The sequence below is a fragment of the Rhinolophus sinicus genome, chromosome 4, assembly GCF_057876585.1.
Source record: "Rhinolophus sinicus isolate RSI-liver-muscle chromosome 4, RSI-T2T, whole genome shotgun sequence".
Taxonomy (NCBI): Eukaryota; Metazoa; Chordata; class Mammalia; order Chiroptera; family Rhinolophidae; genus Rhinolophus; species Rhinolophus sinicus.
This window is the reverse complement of record NC_142504.1, coordinates 107877593-107898128: the sequence shown is the minus strand read 5'-3', so window position 1 is coordinate 107898128 and position 20536 is coordinate 107877593. Positions and strand designations below refer to the sequence as shown.

Sequence of the window (20536 nt, the reverse complement as noted above, 5' to 3'; positions counted from 1 at the left end):
TATTTGACTGCTAAAAGATCACGCTCTCATGAATTGGGAGACGCACAACTGACTACATGGAAATTTCAAAGCAGAAAAAAAAAAGAAAAAAAAAACCACCCAATTTTTTGATGTCCCAACTTAACACACCACTAATATTATGGTGAAATATTTGCTAGTTTCAGTTCATTCACAGCCTAAAATACCTAAACAACGAGAATAATGATGATCCTCTTATATTTCACTACATCTAAAATTTAGATTTTCAAATGCAAATTAAAGGAAAGATAATAATTGTATGGCCAATTTCTGGGTAGGAGTTATTTTCCAATACAAGTATGTAACCATCTGAACAATACAATATATAAAACTAGATACATTTGGTTACTCTTGCTAAACTAAAATACCATGTATTTAATATTTAATATATAAACTAAAATATGTAACATCCAACATTTATTAAATAACTATATATAACATAATACTACTTAAAATGATAATTAGTTGGATAAATTAGTCCTAAAATTATTCAAATAATGTCCATTTGATTTGCTAATTTTTAGGTATTACTGATAGGATTTGGTGTTTTGATACAGCTGTCAACTAATAATGCTTATGACAAATCATGATTTGATACAGGGAGCCACATTAAGTTCTTCCAATGCCTTCCTTATTCAACTGGCATTGCTATTGTTTACACTGCTTCCTCTTAGCTTCTGCTGGACTAAAAACAATTACATCTTTTTTTAACTCATATAATACTGTTTGAGACTTTTAAATATTCAATATCTCCTTTCTTGGGGAATGAATGAAAATCACATATCAGAATGTCATTTTTAATTAGGCCAAACTTCATCCTTCACGCTGAGAGGTAGCACATGGCACAGCTAATTGTGGGCTCTGTTGCTGGGCTATCGGCATTTACATCCTAGCTCTGCCACTGAAGTCTTAAATAATCCCTCTGAGGATCTCAATTTCCTGGGAAGGGGAGAACGATGATAATTCTATAACGCAATGGGTTAATATATATTTAGGACAGTGTTTAGAATGGAACAAGCACTATGTAAAAATTAGCACTCACTTTTATTCATAATGACCACAATAGGTAAACATTTGGTAAGTTTTAATAAACGTGTACCAGTAAGTGGAAGAAAAAAATCAACAGAGTTGGACAAGAGTGGAATCCACATTATGGGTGTTCCCTGACTCCATATTGTTCCCACAAGCTCCATCTGTCCAGTCAGGCATCCATCCTGTTCCAGGAGTGCCCACGATTCTGGTGGAGATCAAAGTACCTAACTGATGTCTATCTGCTTCCCCATCTCTCTCTAGCCAATGTCCTATGAAAACTAATTCCTACAGGGCACTCAAGAATGACTTTAATGACAGATTGGCACAGAAAGGAATGATACCAGACATTTGATGTTTAAAAGGAGCCAGGGCTGCTACACTGTCAACTCCAGGGTGGACCCCCAACAGAATCTAACTGGCCTCATTTGATACGGGCAGAACACAGGAAATACAAATTGGTCTTCTGAAGTGCCTACAGATCCAATGGTGACAAGTGGAAGGCAGAACTGGGGGGGGGGGGGGAAGGGAGTGGGACGACTGGGATGAGTTTGGTCTTCTTATTGGAATGGGCAAGGTCCTGGAGGCCCCTGCTGTACCAACCATTAATCCTTTCTTTTCTGGATCATACGACAATCAGGAGAAGTTTCTGGAGAGATGCTGTGATGGCTAGGGAATACCTGGGGAACTCAAGACAAAGTTTTATTCACCCACGGGCTCACAAGCATTTTAACAATCAGTAGGGTTGTACTGGTATACAACACCTGAATACTAGCCCTGGTTTGGAGGACCACGGGAATGAGGAGGTCAAGGTCCAGCTAACTTGGTGGTAAGCCATGGCTGACTTACACCTATTTGACCCAGTTTTATAACTACACGGCTAGAAATGGTTGGCTATTGCCAAGCAGAACTGAGCGAATCGTAGGTGTGCATAACCAATCAATCACAGCACCACTGGAAGAGGAAGTTCGGGGTTGGAGCCAATAAATTAGTAACATAAGTTTGTATAATAACTATATAATTATATTAACATACCAAATTGTAGAAGGAAGAGAATGCCTCAAGTCTTTTTATTATTTCTGGAATGTCAAAGAATCCAAATCTGTCTTTACAATCTTACTCACCTGCCACTCTCTCATCTGTTTCCCTGTTCCCATCATCTGAATATCTTGCAAAGTCTAAAGAATCCAGGGTACTGATGCTCCCCGCTCGATCTACAATGAAGAGAAAAAGAGAAGAATTAAACAGATTTTTATTTAATTATCAAAATAAGGGACTGGAAATCAACCAGTGACAATTTTTCCAGTTAATAAAACTATTATTCTAAGATCTAGGAATTCTATTAAAACAATAGAACTATAAAAATTGCTCGTGCCAATTAAACTACTATAAAATAACTCAAGTTATCCTGCCCACATCTGTGGTTAACTCCTGAACAATGCACACACCGGGCATACTGCAACCAGCCCATCTAAACATAAAAAACAAATCAAACAAAGAACAAAACCGAAACGAAATTTTTGAGTTGCTGCCTGAAACTTTGCAGACTGAATCCAAGAAGATAATTTCTTACTGAACAAACAAATAAAACAAAACAAATTAAAAAAAACAGAATTCCATCTCCACAATATAGCACACACATTGCCCACCATACAATCCAAAATTATGTGATACACAAGAACTAGTAAAATGTGACCCAGTCCCAAGAGAAAACTCTTAGCAACAGGGGCCATCCCCAAAATAATTCCAGGTGCTAAAATTAGCAGACTAAGATTTTAAAATAGCTGTTATAACTATGCTCAGTGAAGTAAAGGAATATATGCACATATAAATGAAAGGATATGAAATCTTAGCAGACAAACAGAATATAAAAAATTTGTGGAAATTCTAGAACTGAAAAATGAATATCTGAAATGTAAAATTCACTCTATCATTTAATAACAAAATGGAAATAACAGAGGAAAAAGTCAATGACCTTAAATATAGATTAATAGAAATTATCCAATTTGAAGAACAGAGAGGAATAAAGATTGAAAAGAAAATTAACAGAGCCTCAGGGACCTATGAGATAATAGTACAAGGTCTAACATTGGCAGAATTGGCGTAAAAAATAATACAAGGTCTAACATTTGTGAAATTGGAATCAACAATAGGTGAAGCAAGAGATGGGACATATACAAATTCAAGAAGCTCAGAGAACACAGAGTAAGACAAAGAGAACAGAAACAGGCATCTCATAATCAAATTGCTGAAAACCAAAAATGAAGGGAAAATATTTAAAGCAGCCAGAGAAAAACAACACATTACATACAGAACAACAATTTGAATGATTGCTGATTTCTCATTTAAAAAAACACGAAACCAAAGGCATACAGATGGGAAAGGAAGAAGTAAAACTACTTCTATTCACAGATGACATGGTTTTGAATATAAAAACCTCCTAAGGATTCCACTAAAAAATAATTAGGCCTAATAAATAAATTTATCAAAGTTGCATAGTCCAAGATCATCAAAATCAAATTTTTATATACTAGCAATAAACAATCCAAAAGCAAAATTAAGAAACCAATTTTACTTCTAGTAACATCTAAATGAATAAAATACTTAAGAACAAATTTAAGAATAAAACTGTGAAACTTGCACATTGAAAACTACAAGACATCACTGAAAGAAATTAAAGATGATCTAAATAAATGGAAAGACATAGCTAACCTCATAGATCAGAAGATCCACGTTAGGATAGCAATAATTCACAATGTGTAAATTCAGTGAAATTCCGAAATCCCTTAAAAAACTCCCAGTAGGCTTCCCCCCCTTCTTTTGCAAATATTGAGAACCTGATCCTAATATTCATATGGAAATGAAAAAGTCTCAAAAAAAAAAAAAAAGAAAAAAAGCCAAAGCAATCTTGAAAAAGAATAAGAATGGAGAAATCACACTTCTTGATTCTAGACTTGAAGAATAGTTTTTACAACAACTGGCACTAGGACAATTAGCTATCCACATGCGAAAGAAGGATGGTGGACCACTTCATATCGTAAGAAAAAACTAACAAAATGGATCACAAACCTAAATATAACAGTGAAAACTATAAAGCTTTAGTAGGAAATGTGGAAGCAACTCTTTGTGGTCTTGGCTGAGGTAATGATTTCTTAGCTACAACACAAAAGCATAACCAATGTGATAGGCAGAAGAACAACCCCTCATAGATGTCCACATCCTAATCTCTGGAAACTGGGAAGAAATTACCACACATACAGATGGAATTAAGGTTGCTAATCAGTTGACTTTAAAATAGAGAGATTATCCTGGATTGTTCAGGTTGTCCCAATGTAATAGCAAAGGTTCTTAGACGTGGAAGAGGGCCACATGCCAAGGCATACAGGTAGCCCCTAGAAGGTGGAAAAGGCTTCTCCAAGGGCCTCCAAAAAAGAACACGGAACTGCCGACACCGATGTTAGTCCATTTAGCCCATCACAAGACCCATATCAGTTTTCTGACCTACAGAACTGTAAAAATAATACATTCGTATTGTTTTAAACTACATTTGTGATGTTTGTTTACAGCAGCCATAGGAAACCAACACAAGAGATAATTGAGTGAACTGATAAACTGGGTTTAATCAACATTAAAAACTTTTGTGCTTTCAAAGTCACCATCAAGAAAGTAAAACCGCAACCCACAAAATGGGATAAAATATTTGCAAACCAAACATCTGATAAGGGACTTCTATAGAGGCAGAAAGTAGATTACGTAGTAGTTCCCTAGGACTGGAGGGTGGGGTGAATGGGATGTTTGATTACGGAGGACAGATTTCTTTTTCAGGTGATGAATATGATTTAAAATTAGATTGAGGGATGGTTATACAACTCTATCAATATACTAAAAGCAATTGAATTGTACACTGTAAATGGGTAATATTTTTAAATTGCTTATATACAGCTATTTAAAAGAGGAACATCTTTAGAGTGCAATGAGAAAAACCGCAACTCAAATTCCATATCCAACAAAACTGTCCTTCCAAAAGGAGGGCAAAATCAAGTTAACCAATTACCTAAATAATTTTCACAAAGGCCTTTGTGCCGCAAGAGGCTCCTAAGAAAAATTCAGGGGGAAATTATATACTTATATGATTACGTATGTATAATTATCCGTATAATCTTACACACATACACACAGTTGACTCTTGAAGAACTTGTTGGTTAGGGGCGCTGTCCCTGCACAGCTGAAAACCCACTTATCACTTTTGACTTCCCAAAAACACATTTTGAGAAATGTTAGACTGCTCTCCCTCTCTACTTTCTGTAACATAAAAATATAATATTCATTTGTGAAGGGGAATAATGCTTTAGAAGAAGGGTTGACAGCTAAGACCTGGGCCAAATGTGGCCTGAGGCCTGTTTTCACGATTGTCAAGGTACGAGTGGTTTTTATGTTTTTAAAGGGTTACCATTCATTCATTCACTACACATTTATAAAGCACCTACTCTGTGCCAGGTACTGTTGTAGATACTGGGCATATAGCAGTGAACAAGAGAGATACAGACAGAGTATGCCAGATGATCAAGTGCTACACAGAAAAGCAAAACGCTGAAAAGGGGAAAATTCACATAAAAACATCTCAACTCTTACTACATACAGGTGATGTAGTCATTTGTTTGTTTTTGAAACAGATGAGAAATTTCCTGTTTCTCAGAACCCACTTCACTAGCAGTGACTCCCAGATTCAATAGGGACGTGGAAGGCTTCAATCAACAAATATTTTACACCTAGCCCTAAAAGAATAAATGTCCACCAAGTCAACAAATGAGGAAGTGTACAAACAAGTGCATGCAGTTGTCAACTGCAGGACAAGTGTGATATAAATAGTCAGGTTACAGTGTACAAAAGCTCCAATGGGCGAGGAAGGGCATTTTATCATAGTTGACAGGAGTGAACCAGGCTATAAATAAAATAGTAAAATCACTTTTACAAGGAATCTGCATCTATATTAATTTTACACATGCAGAACTGGTTACTGTTGAACACTCAGTTTTTTAGGGTGGTTCCTCCTTGGTAAACACTAATTCAATCTTCTACTCTTGCCAAGACAGTACATGACTACATAGCTTTCTTAGCCAGAAGACACTGCAGAATTCTGCAAGTGTAGGGTCGTCATTGTAAAAACCTATTGCTGTTTTACTGTATGGAAAATAATACAAAAACAGAGATTCAAATGTTCAAATTAGAGAAAGACTTACTGAATTACACTTAATATCTGAAAACACTTAATATCCTATTACTATTTGTCAGGCACCATCTTAAACATTCTGTCAGCAAAACCGACAAGGTCCCTGTTCTTAGAGAATATTCTAGTGGGAAAGAGAGCAATAATTAAGTTTAAAAAATCAGCTAATGATCAAAATGGTGTAAAGAAAGTAAACAAAGACAAGGCCAGAAGAGTAGGTAGTTGTAAGTTGGGGAGCGATATTACTGTGTATCCCTGAAAATAAGACCTAGCCGGACAATCAGCTCTAATGCGTCTTTTGGCACAAAAATTAATATAATGTAATAATTAATATATAATTAATATAATATAATATAATTCATATAATATAATGTATAACATAATAAATACCGGGTCTTATATTAATTTTTGTTCCAAAAGACGCATTAGAGCTGATTGTCCGGCTAGGTCTTATTTTCAGGGATACACGGTAGTGTGCTCAGGGAAAGCCCTTCTGAAAAGATGAGATCAGAATGAGGTAAGAAAGTTTCAGGTCAACCTGAGTCAAGAACTACAGAGGCCAGCGTAAACAATTTGAAAATCACTGTAAACAGTTTGAATTTTATTCCAAGTATAATGGGAAACAACAAAAACACATTTTTTAGAAAATAATTTTGGCTGCTGTAAGAATAGTTTGTAGATAGGCACAGAGGTGAGAGCTGATCAAATTTGGATTGGAACAGAGGCAGCAGAAATGTAAGAAGTAGTCTGATCTGGGTTATTTTTTGATGTAGAACTAACATGTCCTGGTAAATAAATGCACTGATCTAAGGAAACAGATGATCTGTGCTCAGAAAGCACAATATGGACAAATGAATGCAAGTCATAGGAATACAGATTTGGACTCCACCTGGGGCTTCCCCACATCTTTTTAAAACAATTAACATGCTAGTAATCGAAATGGTTAGCTTCAAATAGAGCTATGTCACAATCAATGTACCACTTATCTTTGAATTCCTATTAAGGTGAACTAGTAAAATTCTCTATATAGCACTCTTCTTAGAACACTATGTTTCTAACCAGAGAAGCATTTAATTTCTCTGCAGTTTCATTACAACTGATAAATAACTTAATATTAAGTTTTACGACAACATAAATAACAGAAAACCAAATATTATAGTACCCTTCATTACAGCATAATTTCTTTTAAGTATAAGCAAAGAAATATCAAATAACAATAACCACAGAAGTCTCAAAAGTTCAAATTAAAAATGGGCTGAACTCAGGAACGCTATTCAGCAATTTAAAAAAACGAAAACACTGATATCGGCAACAACATGAGTGAATCTCAATGCTTTATGCTGAATGCAAGAGTACATATGGTATAATTCCATTTGTACAGAGTTTTAGAACAGGCAATGTAATGGTAGAAAAAAATCATAATAATGGTTCTTGGAGTGCAGGGCCAGAAGGGGTGGGAACTGACTGAGGAGCATGAGAGAACTTTCTAGAGTGACGGAACTGTTCTATACATTGACAGGAGTTTGGGTTATTAAAGGTGTCTTCATTTGTTGAAATTCATAAAATGGTACACTTACAACTTGTCTTTTATTGTCTTCAAATTTTACCTCCAAAGGAAAAAAAGAGTTCTAAATATTGAGCTCTCATTAATGAAATGCATGCTAAATTAAAGCATTTAGAGGAACATATACTGACATCTGCAACTTAATTTGAAATGCATTAAAAATATGATGGATATTTGGAGGGAGAGAGGATTGCAGAGATGTACAGATATGCGATAAAGCAAGTATAGTAAAACAAATTGTAGAATCTAGATGGTTGGTACATAGAGGTAAAAATTCTTTCAGCTTTTAAGTTTTAAAGTTATCAAAATAAAATATTGGGGAAAAACTTGGATATACAGAGGGAAATAAAGTTAAACATTGAAAAGGATCCACTGACTCCTAAAATTTAATCATTAAAGTTGTAATATTGGAAAATAGCAATTATTTCTTATTGTCTTAAACAACAAAGGTTTTTTGTGTGTGTGTGTTTTCCCTCCATTGTTTGAAGTTGAACCAAATCTACAGAATGAGTCATGAAAATAAAGGAAAGAAATTTCAAAATATAGTAAATAAACTTTATAAGGCTTTTAACTTATACATCTTTTAAATGGGTGAAAATATAAAATGTGAGACTGGAATAAACCACTAACCTGAAAATAACTAATATGGTCTATTATAAAATGGATTTCCTAGATTACTACATATAGTACCTAAAATTTCCAGCTCTTTAAAAAAAAATGTATCTAACCACTTTTCTCCAATGTTTTGTACCACACCATAAATAAGAGTTTTCCCCTCTAATTCTATAAATATGCATATTATAAATAATTACAAAGGCACATAGAAAACTAGATAAATCATCCAAATCCCACTAAAATTGGAGATTAAATCAGATATCATTAAAGTGTTCCCAGATTTTTCAGATATTCTTTTTTGATCTCTTTTCCCCGTGTCTAAGTATATGCAGATATTTTTGCAAAAATATAATGGATACACATAATTTGTATCTTGCTTTTTAAAAATGAAGCTTATACAGTGAGAATTTGCCATATCATTAAAGCTATTGGTACATATTAAACTGCTTTCAAAAATAAGTATACACAGTAATCTGAGTTCCATCAGCATTATATAATAGGTGTTGTCAATGCTTGGTATTATTTTTAATCTCTACTACTTAACATACTATACAATTATATCTTGTTTAATTAGGCATCTGTGATTCCTGGTAAACTTGAACGTTCTTTGAAAAATATACTGGCCATCTACTTTTTGGGGGTGTGTATGTGCATTTTCTATTTATATTCTTTGACCATGGATCTCACATCTTGATATTCCTGGAATATTAGTTTATCTGGTCATGACTGCCCTAACGAAAAACTCCACTTGAGTACCATACTCTCTGCTTTTAGTCACACATCTTACAACTTATTAGCTATTCTAATGTCTCTAACCTATGTATCAGAACATACACCAAATAAGATGAACGTCTATCAACCAACACTCTGGTGGTGTGATACCAGACTTCATTGTTTTATTTGTGATTTTCATGGACTGATCAGTACTGATGTTGGCTGCTGATTTCAGATCAATATTTTTATTATGCTAAGTATCTATCTAATGTTAGTTTTCTAAGTATTTCTCTCTTTCTCTTTCTAATATTTTTAATCATACATAAAGGCACGGATTAGAGTCTATTTGATCACCAATACATTATTCCTCCACTATACTATTTCTCTGAAAATTTCAAAGAAATCATCTATGCAATAGGGAGAGTCCCTGGGGAAAGCAAACAGTTTAATAAAACACAGTATGAGTTTGGCCATTAAAAAATATATTCTAAATACACACACACACACACACACACACACACACACACACACACACATATATCTTTCAGTTCCAAGCCAACAACTTCATATATTTTCCAAGAAAAAAAGCTGATACCCTTTAAATAACAATAACTATGATGTCATAAAATTAATATCCTAATTCATTAAAATGTATTCCACTGAGTCGGAAAAAAAATTTATATGAGGAAGTAATTTCAACTTTTATTAGACTAACCTGTAACAGATTTTGTAAATAAAATGTACTTTGGATTTTAAGACTAATATGAGGTAATATTATAGCTCTAAGATAAATACACTTTCAAAAAATACACTTACAAAAAAATACGCAGTCACAATTTTTTCCCCAGGGCAAGCAAATGCCTTTCCCAATACTCTAATATAAAAGAAGAGTTTGGAAAAACTAATTTCTTTTATTAAGAAAGAAGCTACCATGTCCTAATATGAAGTATGCCACAAAGCATTTCTTCAAATTCCAGGACTGTGTAACTTCTTCATAATAATTCACTTTATAACTCAGAAACTGAATGATCAGGGATTTTCAAGAGTTGGAAAACCAGTAAAACCTGTAAGTTTTATTCAGTCTGAAAACTAAATCCGTTACACACAGTATGACTATAAGGCATGCAGATTTATCTGATTTGCTAAATCACATGTATAAGTAGTCTTATTTATGTTTAACATTGTAGTACCGATGAGAAAATGAACTTTCACAACAGTTAGAAGACTTCGTCTTAGACCCGTGAAAAGGAAATCTTTAATGGAAATTATACAACACTTCAAAAGCTAAATGTATCGGAAAAACTGACCAGTTGCTGAATGGTACAGAGTATTGGTTAATTCAATTAAACATTTATTGAACAACTCTGGTGTACCAGGTTACTCTCATATAAAAAGAAGAAGAGTTTGGAAAAGTTAATCTCAGGAAGGTACAGCAAAATATTAAGAGAATAATTTTTTAAAGGATGTGGATTAAAAAACGTCCATGTAGGTGTGTTGCATATGCTTAGATGTACATTAAATGTTTTTAATAGTTATTAATAGTAATTGACTGTGAGAAGAATTAAAAATTTTCACTACATACTCTGTACTGCTTGAATTTTTGTTTTCATTTTGGAATTTGTCTTCCAAAGGCATTTAATACTTTTTATAATAAGAACATTTTATAATTAAAAAGTCCTCAAAGTACCCAATTTACAATTAACAGAAAGAAAAATAGTATCAAGCAATTAGCTTTAAAATTCCAATTCTTTCAGTAAAGGTCATTTACCGAACCATACCTAAAAAACCTGTCATGGTAAATGACAAAGGAAGAAATATATAGTATATAAATTCAATAAATAATAAATTTACCTTACCTTAAAAGCTGAGGTTGTATAAAAACATTTCAGTATGTTATCCACTTAAAGATGGATCTTAGAGATCTGTCAATGGCAAACTTACGTTTATATTTTCTGATCCTCAGTTCGTGGCTAATGCTGAGGCTCATTTCACTGATCCCTATATTCAAAACATTAGTGAGCGAGGCAATCTTAGAGATAAGTTCACCCTCTCGTTTTTACAGATGAGAAAACTGGGCTATGTATTCATTCAATGAATATTTTACTAAACCACGGTGCGGAGTAGAAAGATTAAATTCAGTAAGGCTTGGAATTAAGCCATGTACACAGATAACAGCGATCCAATCAAATCATTTTGTGTTGAAAGATTGAATTAATCTGAGCAAGCTAGGGGTAAAATTCAAGTCTCCCAGTTTGCAATTTATCTTTTCATTACAAGGTTCCACAATGAGCTAAAATTCAAAGTCAAAAGATTTAAACTTAGGAAGAGTCTGAAACACAAACTTTATTGACAAACTATTCGCTTAAGTTAACATTGCTCTAATGCTGGATTTTACCATATGAATGGTTGTCAGGTAAAGAGGATTATTATTAATGATAATAGTTATTATGATACTTAACATTTTTGACCACTTGTTCTGTGCCTGATGCTGTGCGAGACATTTTTTGCAGATAACCTTATTTAACCTTCATAACAACCCCCGTAAAAGGAGTCGTAACCATCTGCATTTTACAGTGAAGGAAACAGACTATCCAGAGTTGTGCAACTAGGAAGTGTCAGAGTAGAAATACGAACTCAAGCTCTCTGACGCCAGAGCCTGAGCTCTAGACCACGAGTTTCCTTGAACAATGTTTAAGAGCATGCAAATGCTCGAGTCCTAGCTTGCAGGTCTGATACTGTGAATGGCCTCAGACAGACTCAAATTTGATCATGCAGAGCTAAGGGAACAGGCCAATCGTTCACATTTCAAACCTAACATGTCTCTAGGATCCTACCACCTAAAGATCATTTCTTTAACAGAACTTCAAGTTATTCAAAGCTTGTCTGCCAAGCACACTATCAGCATGAGTTACACAGACATAAATAAAACATGGTCTCTTTTATTTAACTCATGTTAAATAAACACTTATAAATTATGTACTTTAGGCATTTGTGCCATGTGTGAAAAAAAGACAAAGATGTATGAGGCATGAACTCCAACTATGGTCTTTAAAAAAAAAAATCTAGTCAGCTAAAACATTAACACAAAAAATTTTCAGTAACATGAACACATCACAGGCCTCTATATAATGAATTTCTGTAAGTGGAACTGACTCCCCCAAAAGAGTTCGGAGGATTTAGAGATCACTAGGGCTGGAGAAACTTCAGGGAGAAGAAGGAACATAAACTGGACCTTCCTTTAAGGATACCAAGGATCTGGAAAAAAAGGAGGTCGGAGGATAAGTTTTCCGAGAAGGAAAAATAATATGGACCACAGTACTGAGTCAGGAAAGCATAAAACGTGTTCAGGAGGCTGATTAAACAGTGTGAGTACAGCAAAGGTTTTGTATATGGACAACATGGTTGAAAAGGCAGGAAGGAGCAAAATTATTGGGAGAACTTTATTATACATATTCATAATAAAGTAATTTGAAGCAATTTTTCATATGCTCCACAAAAATTGGGAAAAAATTAAAATTCCTAAACAGGTTTATAAATTATTTTTTCTGTAATATACAATTTTACTAATAGAAGAAGGGTTGGAAAAAGTTGCTTTGAGCAGGAGGAAGCAATTTTAAAAGGTTTTAGTTGGAGGGACAGGAACAAATAGCTTTTAAAATCAAGTAAGAATATGGATGGGAGAAGAGATTAAAGGCACAACCACCAGTCAGTTATCAGGCTAAAGCTGAAGGTCCAGATGTGAGCTAAAGGCCTGAACTAAGTAAGGCAGCGCACCTTTACATAACTGATAGATGGCAGGAAGTAACCAGAAAACATGACATGATTCTGAGCAGTCACCTACAACAGGACCAGCTGGTTTCAAAAACAAATGAACATCGTTTCCGACTGCTGGGAATTTCTGAAAGAATAGGCAGGAAGATCTGGAAGGAGGCTACACCCATTATTGCACTGTGGTCTCCTCCTTGAGGCTTAGTCATGCTCCATGACTAGACCAGAAACGTAGATGTAACCATGCAGCAAAGCTTCAAGATTGAAAAAGAGAATACAAACTAATTCAGCCTCATAAAATTACTTCATTCAGAACAATTGGTGACTATATTTGACTCTAATTCCAGGCTTAGTTGGTTCTAGAACCACCCCTATGTTAAATGTACATGTCCTGACTGGGCGATGGAGTGCTGTGCAGTGGATACCTTGAGGAGATTAAATGCCTTAGGGAGATTATTCGCCTCTACCTTAGTGTGGTGCTATGGTCACTTTATTTTCTAAATGATCAATTTTGTACTACCTGACTTGCCTTCTACATTAAAAAGATTGGCTACTCAGACTGCATTAATAAGACATATGTACTGTGAAGTACTAAGATCCTTTCCCTGATCATATCCTAAAATGATCTGAGAACTTTTGCAGAGCTGTGCCTCCAAGCTGACGTAACGCGGTAGTTGTGGTGTGATAGAAAGAGTGCAGACTTTGAAATCAGTGATCTGGGTTGGAATACCAGTCCTGCCACTTAAGACATGACTCACACGTGGTGAAATGTAAAATAGGTAAGCCCTGTGCGCATATCCCAACCAGCAGCCGACCTCTGCTGCATCGCTGTTTAGACTCTTCCGTATGTATCCTTTTAAACTATGCCAGGCATATGCAAATTCCTGCCTTTTGCACATAAATGGAAACATACACGTTGGCTACATCCTAATTTACTCAATTTATAACTTGGTGACCATTTCACATCAACACATATAAATTATCTATTTAAATTAATCCCTTACTGTTGGACATTTACGATTTCCATGTTTAATACCTTTACTTTTAAATGATATTTTAATAAATCTTGATTCAACTGTTTCAATGCAAACAAGCATGTCTACAATAAATTATGGAAATGGAATTGGAGACTGAAGAGTCCAGTGAGAACACAGATTCATGAATCACCTATCAATACAGGCTACCTTTTTTTTTTAAACATTAAGGTACACACCCTTTGACCCAGCAATTCAATTTTTTTTGTTGTTACAAATTTTATTGGGAAATATTGGGGAACAGTGTGTTTCTCCAGAGCCCATCAACTCCAAGTCGTTGTCCTTCAATCTAGTTGTGGAGGGCACAGCTCAGCTCCAAGTCTAGTCAAGGTTTTCAATATTTAGTTGCAGGGGACGCAGCCCACCATCCCATGTGGGAATTGCACCAGCAACCTTGTTGTTGAGAGCTCTTGCTCTAACCAACTGAGTCATCTGGCCACCTTTCTGGAAGCTCAGCGGCAGCTCATTGTCTTCAATCTAATTGTGGAGGGCGTAGCTTACTGGCCCATGTGGGAATCGAACCAGCAACACTGTTGTTCAGAGCTCCCTCTCTAACCAACTGAGCCATCCAGCCTCCCTAGGCTACCTTTTCATTATGTTGCTTTGTACACCTGAAACTAAATAACTATATCTATCTATCTATCGATCGATCTATCTGTCGATCTATTTAAAATGTATGCTACTTTTTGATATAGGCATCTTATTTAAATATTTAGACAAAATCAGTATTCTTACTATTGTCACTTATTAAAGGATATAAAATGCAAATATTCATCGTTAAGAACAATGGTAAAATGTGACCAGAGATTGAGGTGATAAATTCATAACTTTCACCATTCTACTTTAGGACATTGGTCAACTGTCCTTACTCACAAAGCTACCCCTGAAGGAAAAAAAAAGCTTTTATTCTCACTATGATTGTAAAATAATGACTGTAAGAAGCAGCTACTTCTGACTAGAAAAATTAGAAACTTTAAGACTACTGCTAGGTACTTTTTTAATGGTAATTCTACTTCTACACACACATATGGAATATTTACAAGACTCCCCATACAATGCAATAAAAAACTATTGAATAGTTTTGTTCACTTGAAACATGCTAAATATGTCCTAAAAGAGACCTGTGTCAACATTATACTAAGAATTTTTAACTTATTCTGAAGATTTCCTTTCCAAACAGAACTGATCCTCAAGGTTACAAATGGCAACAGGAGATTGAGAATAAACTGGTACATATGTAACGAATAGTTTGTGAACAAAGAATGACATTTGTTTCGCTGTTATTTTTTTTTGCAAATTTAATTAATAGATTATATAAGACATTGATATTTAATAAGGTAACAGAAAAGGTAGACATAGCCAGACACATATGAAGAAATAACATGTATGATATAATCTTTGTGTTCATATACCAGAGAGAAGATGGTATTTCATGTCACAAAAACACCAAACTCTGTTCACACTGCAGGATTAAAATTGTAGGTTTAAGTGCCAATTAATGGTAGAACAATAGAGTCAATTCCCATTACAAAATTTCCTTGTTTTGTCATAATTCATCACATGCAAATGTTGACAAAGCACAGTACATACTGTTTTAATTGCTTTTTTTAAAAAAGTGCAAAAGATAAAGTCATATAATCACTACCTGATATAAACTAACATTTTTCTTATAAATTTAAAAATTTAAAAATACCAGTCATATCCATAAATGTTTCTCTCCTCAAAGGTAATCACAATACCCAATACAATTTAACAGAGCAACCTGTGGTGATGGATGTTAATTAAACTTGTAATCATTTTGTAACATATACATGTATCAATCATTATGTGGTACACCTAAAACTAATAGTGTTATGTGTCAATTATATCTCAAAAAATAATTGCAATATTGAAATAAATACTCACATGATAAGGGAGCTGAAGTAGATCAACCCTAAACTAATGCAAATCCCAAAAAAGTCAAAGAGGCACTGCATTCAAAATATGGGCAAATTTGGGGGGTGGGGGGTGGGAGATGAAGGTAAGGGGGATCAAATATATGGTGATGGAAGGAGAACTGACTCTGGGTGGTGAACACACAATGGGATTTATAGATGATGTAATACAGAATTGTACACCTGAAATCTATGTAATTTTACTAACAATTGTCACCCCAATAAATTTAATAATAAAAAAAGGGCAAATAGCAAAATACTATTTAAATATCAACAAGTGTGTTTTTACTATAAATAATTTAGGAACCATAATTTATCATCAACTCTCACACTACTTATTGGTAGAAGCCAGTAAAAACAAATACCTATAAGAAAAAATAGGCTGTTAATACTTAAGCCCTTCCTCGAATGATATTTGCAATTCAGATCTAAGACTATTTTTAGAAGAAGGTAAATGTTCTTTTTCAGTTGATCATCACACAACCATGACGGGGCAGCACAGTTAAAAGCCACATAAAAACAAATTAACCAAATTTAGTTTTTGATCTAAAAATACCAATAAAATGAAAATTACACCGATTTTGGAAATTTCTTTTTCCAACCAAGGTTTTTAAAAGACAAACAAATAAGCATACATTCTAGAGATCACCCCTAACTTGTTTGAAAATCAGAAAGTATAGTTTTAATTTTTGACAGAAATAAGGTCTGTTCTCCCTGGTTAATACCCCTATCTTGCTTCTTTTTAGCCGAAGTATCACAATGGCTTGAAACATCATACTTCATTTTAACAACTACCCAAGTGGATACACTTTATTAAGTGGAGAACCAGATAATGGTATGCATGTTCCCAGAAGATGTTTTAAACAAGGCAAATATAAAATAAATATTATCTTTTCTTTAACCTCACTTCCTTTTCCTTACTCAGGAAAAAAAGAGTCTAAATTTGGCCAAATAATAAAGTTACTGTTTATTCAAAATTTCACACATCCTCGAGGGTCAAATTTAAATTTTACTTTCTCCACAAGGGCCGTTTCATTACCATAATCACTAATGCTTTTTCCATGTCTGAATGTTTACGCTATCATCTGTACCACGGCAGACTATCCTATACTTCTTCCATGTATTAGTCTTGCCTCTCCATCGAGAACATGCATTAAACATTTTCTGGATCCCTACTAACCTTATTAAATTCAGCACACGCTTTAAAAATATATTGATCAATGTAAAATACTGGACACTAACTATATTCAAGTCACTGTGCTAAGCAGTGAAAATATCTGACTAAATTTCCACAAGAATTAATAATAATTTTGAAAGTACTGGAAAGGCATAGGCAAGAAAAGGACAATTACGCAACAGGTAAATTTAGGAATGTATGTGGCCCAGACAATAGTGGAAAGTCTCATTCACCTCAAAACAGTGAGCCTAATAAATTTTAGAAATACTCTGTTGGTATTTGCTTTCTCAGAAGCTACAGGAAGCACTAAACCCAATTCCAATCTAACAGGTTGGAACTACTTTGTAACGTGGGAGAGACGGGAACTTTGTAAAACCGTAATTATGACATTTTAGCCCTGGTGATATTAAAAAAAGGAACACTGAGCACAGTGAGATATGTACTCTCTGTGAGTTCTGAGAAAAGATAGGATCATGAAACAAAACTTTAAAAAGGAGGAAGATGACTCAAGGAGGCTGTAGGCTCACAAGTTGAAATTATATTCAATCATGAATGACTGCGCCCTGGTAAGTTAGTCGTCTTATAAAAATTTGAAGGCATGGTAAATACAGAACAAAAGAAATCCATCACCGAAAGGCATAAGTTAGTTGTCTTCCCCATTTGACCACCTACTGTCTGCTGTTCAAAAAACTAGGTTCTTCCTAACAAAATACAACCTTGATTAGCGTTCTAAGGCTTCAGGGGGAACCAACCAGCATTCCTCTGGCTAAGATACTAGAACCTGCTCAGTGTTAATCAATGACAGTGCCACAATTTTTAGCTTGCAATCTAACTGGAAAGCAAAACGATTACTAAAAAGAAGTTATTTTAGCTCAATGGGCAAAAATACAGGGAAAATACATATTAAATAATGTGTGTATATAGCCAAGTAAGCAATACTAAATATAAAAGATCTAATTAGTTCATCAACTAGATTTAGTAAGAACATTGTGATGATGTTACAACAATTTATCAAACACTAAGACTTCCTGAGCATTTGTCAAAAGTAATTTTATTCAAAATAGAAATTCTACTGAATAGAAGAAATTCTACTGAAAACATTTGAATGTTTTATTAAGTGGATTACTCTTCTAGTCAAGAAAACTTAAATACAGTATGAAGCTTTCTTACAGTAGTTTAAAAGCACTATTATATAGTATTAACCTAGGCCATCAGACTTTTAGGTAAGGAGTTCAATAAATCTTGCAAAATTACATTGTTTTTAGACACCATTAAAGACAACTACTTTTGATTATATACTTACTATTCTGAAGTTTTATAAATTTTCAGATCAGACACACATCAATCAAAATATATATACAAAACCAAATCAAAATCATTCAATGTTTTAGATAATCCTATATTACCAATCTTTATACTGTTTATAATCAACCAAAAAGTTCTTATTGAGTGTTATAAAATCATTACCCAACTAGCAACAGCAACATGCTAGAATATAAAGGATCTTTAAAACAGGGAGTAGTCCAATCCTAGGAAAGATTCATGCTTAGAATTCCTAAAATATAATTTGTGTGATAAAGAGCTTAGTCAAAATCTTCAAAACATGGCACTAACTACAGTATTACATTACAGTCATTTTAGCATTTATTTTCTAAATGGATTAAGACATTTACAAGCACCGGTATTTTGATATATATAATACATTTGTATTGAAACTATACTAAAGTTTGCTGTAAATGTCTGCATGTTTATAGTAGGAATATTTAAGAAATATTTCTTCTTTTATGATTCCTTTATAAAATAGAGTCCTGTTATTGATCTAAATATAAAAGCTAAAACTATAAAACTTCTAGAAGAAAATACAGGAGAAAAATTTTGCAACCTTAGGGTAGCCAAATATTTCTTATATAGGATACAAACAGCACGAATCATTACAGAAAAAAATTGATTAACTAAACTTTATAATATTAAAAATTTTGTTATTAAGATACTTAAAAAATGAAAAGGCAAACCATGCTGGGAAAAATATTTGCAAACATATATTGATAAAGAACTCAAGCCCAGAACATATAAAGAACTACAACTCAATAATGAGATAAAAAACAAAACAACAACAAAATACCCTAATTAACAAATCAGGGAAAAGATATGAACAGACATTTCACGAAAGCAGGTATATTATACTAATGGCAAAAAGCTCAGAAGGAGCTCAGCATTTCCAGTCCTCAGGGAAATGAAAATTAAAGTCACAACAAGACACCATAAGACTCTCACTAGAATAAATTAAATAAAAAGCTTGAAAACATCAATTGTTTGGGGGATGTAGTACATAAATTAGAACTCTCATACACTGGTGATGGGAATTTTAAATGGTACAATCCTTAGGAAGACAGTTTGAGAGTTTCTTATAAATTTAAATACATACTAACTACATAACCCAGCAATTCTATTCCTAGGTTATTACCCAAAAGAAAACATATGTCCATGTAAAATTTGTACAAGCATTTTTATGGCAGCTTTAAGCATAGAGGCCAAAATTTGGAAAAAAACCCCACTAATGTCTAACAGAGGAATAGATAAACCGAAAAGAAATGAACTACTAATATACACAAGAACATGGATGAATTTTAAAAACTTCATGCTGAGCAAGAAGCCAGAAAAGAATATATGCTGCATGATTCTATTTATACGAAATTTTAGAACAGGCAAAACTTATGTACAGAAATGCTTCTCAGTTGGGAAATTTTGCCCTCCCATTCCCTGGACTGCTCTAGAGGCATGTTTAGTTGTCATAACTTGGGCGACAGGTTTGGTGGTGGTTGTTACTGGTATCTAGTGGATCAAGAGACCAGGATGCTGTTAAACATTCTTGAAAATGTGTGTATCTCCAGTACCTACAACAGGTGCAAATAAACGAGGATAATAGAAAAGCAGAGGTGCACATGAATATTTGATTATAGTTAAAATGTGATTTGTTTGATCACAGGAGTTATTTCAAGAAATTATAAAAATGTATAATGCAAAAGCAATTAGAAATAAATTTTCACCCTAAAACACTACTGAAATATATAAAGAGTTTAAATTATAAACAATTATTTCTATATAAAAAGTTTTTAAGAGAAATTTTCGCCATAGACAGTGATATCAGCAATAATAACATAAGTGGAAAAGGGTACTAAATTCTTTTAAATTAAATAGAATAAGTTATGAAGAATATCTCATTTCATTATATTAACACAGTAGAAAAACAGCAGATGCAATCCAGTTATGTTCAACAATAGGCCAGGGACTGCACAAAGTGTAAGGATATAAATATGTCCCTTGAAGAAGTGACTATCTAATGGAGAAAAATGCTATTGTTGACAAATCAGATACAAAAGAGTTAAAGGCTATGGCTGAGGTTTGAAAGTAGCACAATGAAAGAACACAGCAACTAAGTAAGCACTGGGAGTATGG

At 33.9% G+C, this 20536-nt stretch overlaps 1 protein-coding gene across 9 annotated transcripts in view; it reads right to left on the bottom strand.

The window, feature by feature from the left end:
• RELCH (RAB11 binding and LisH domain, coiled-coil and HEAT repeat containing) overlaps positions 1-20536 on the bottom strand; it is a 93531-nt gene that overhangs the window by 70922 nt on the left and 2073 nt on the right. For all 9 annotated transcript variants that reach the window (XM_019729321.3, XM_019729312.3, XM_019729313.3 and 6 more), the window contains exon 2: positions 2172-2261. In XM_019729321.3, the coding sequence (XP_019584880.2) occupies positions 2172-2261 (90 nt within the window). The remainder of the gene's footprint in view (positions 1-2171; positions 2262-20536) is intronic.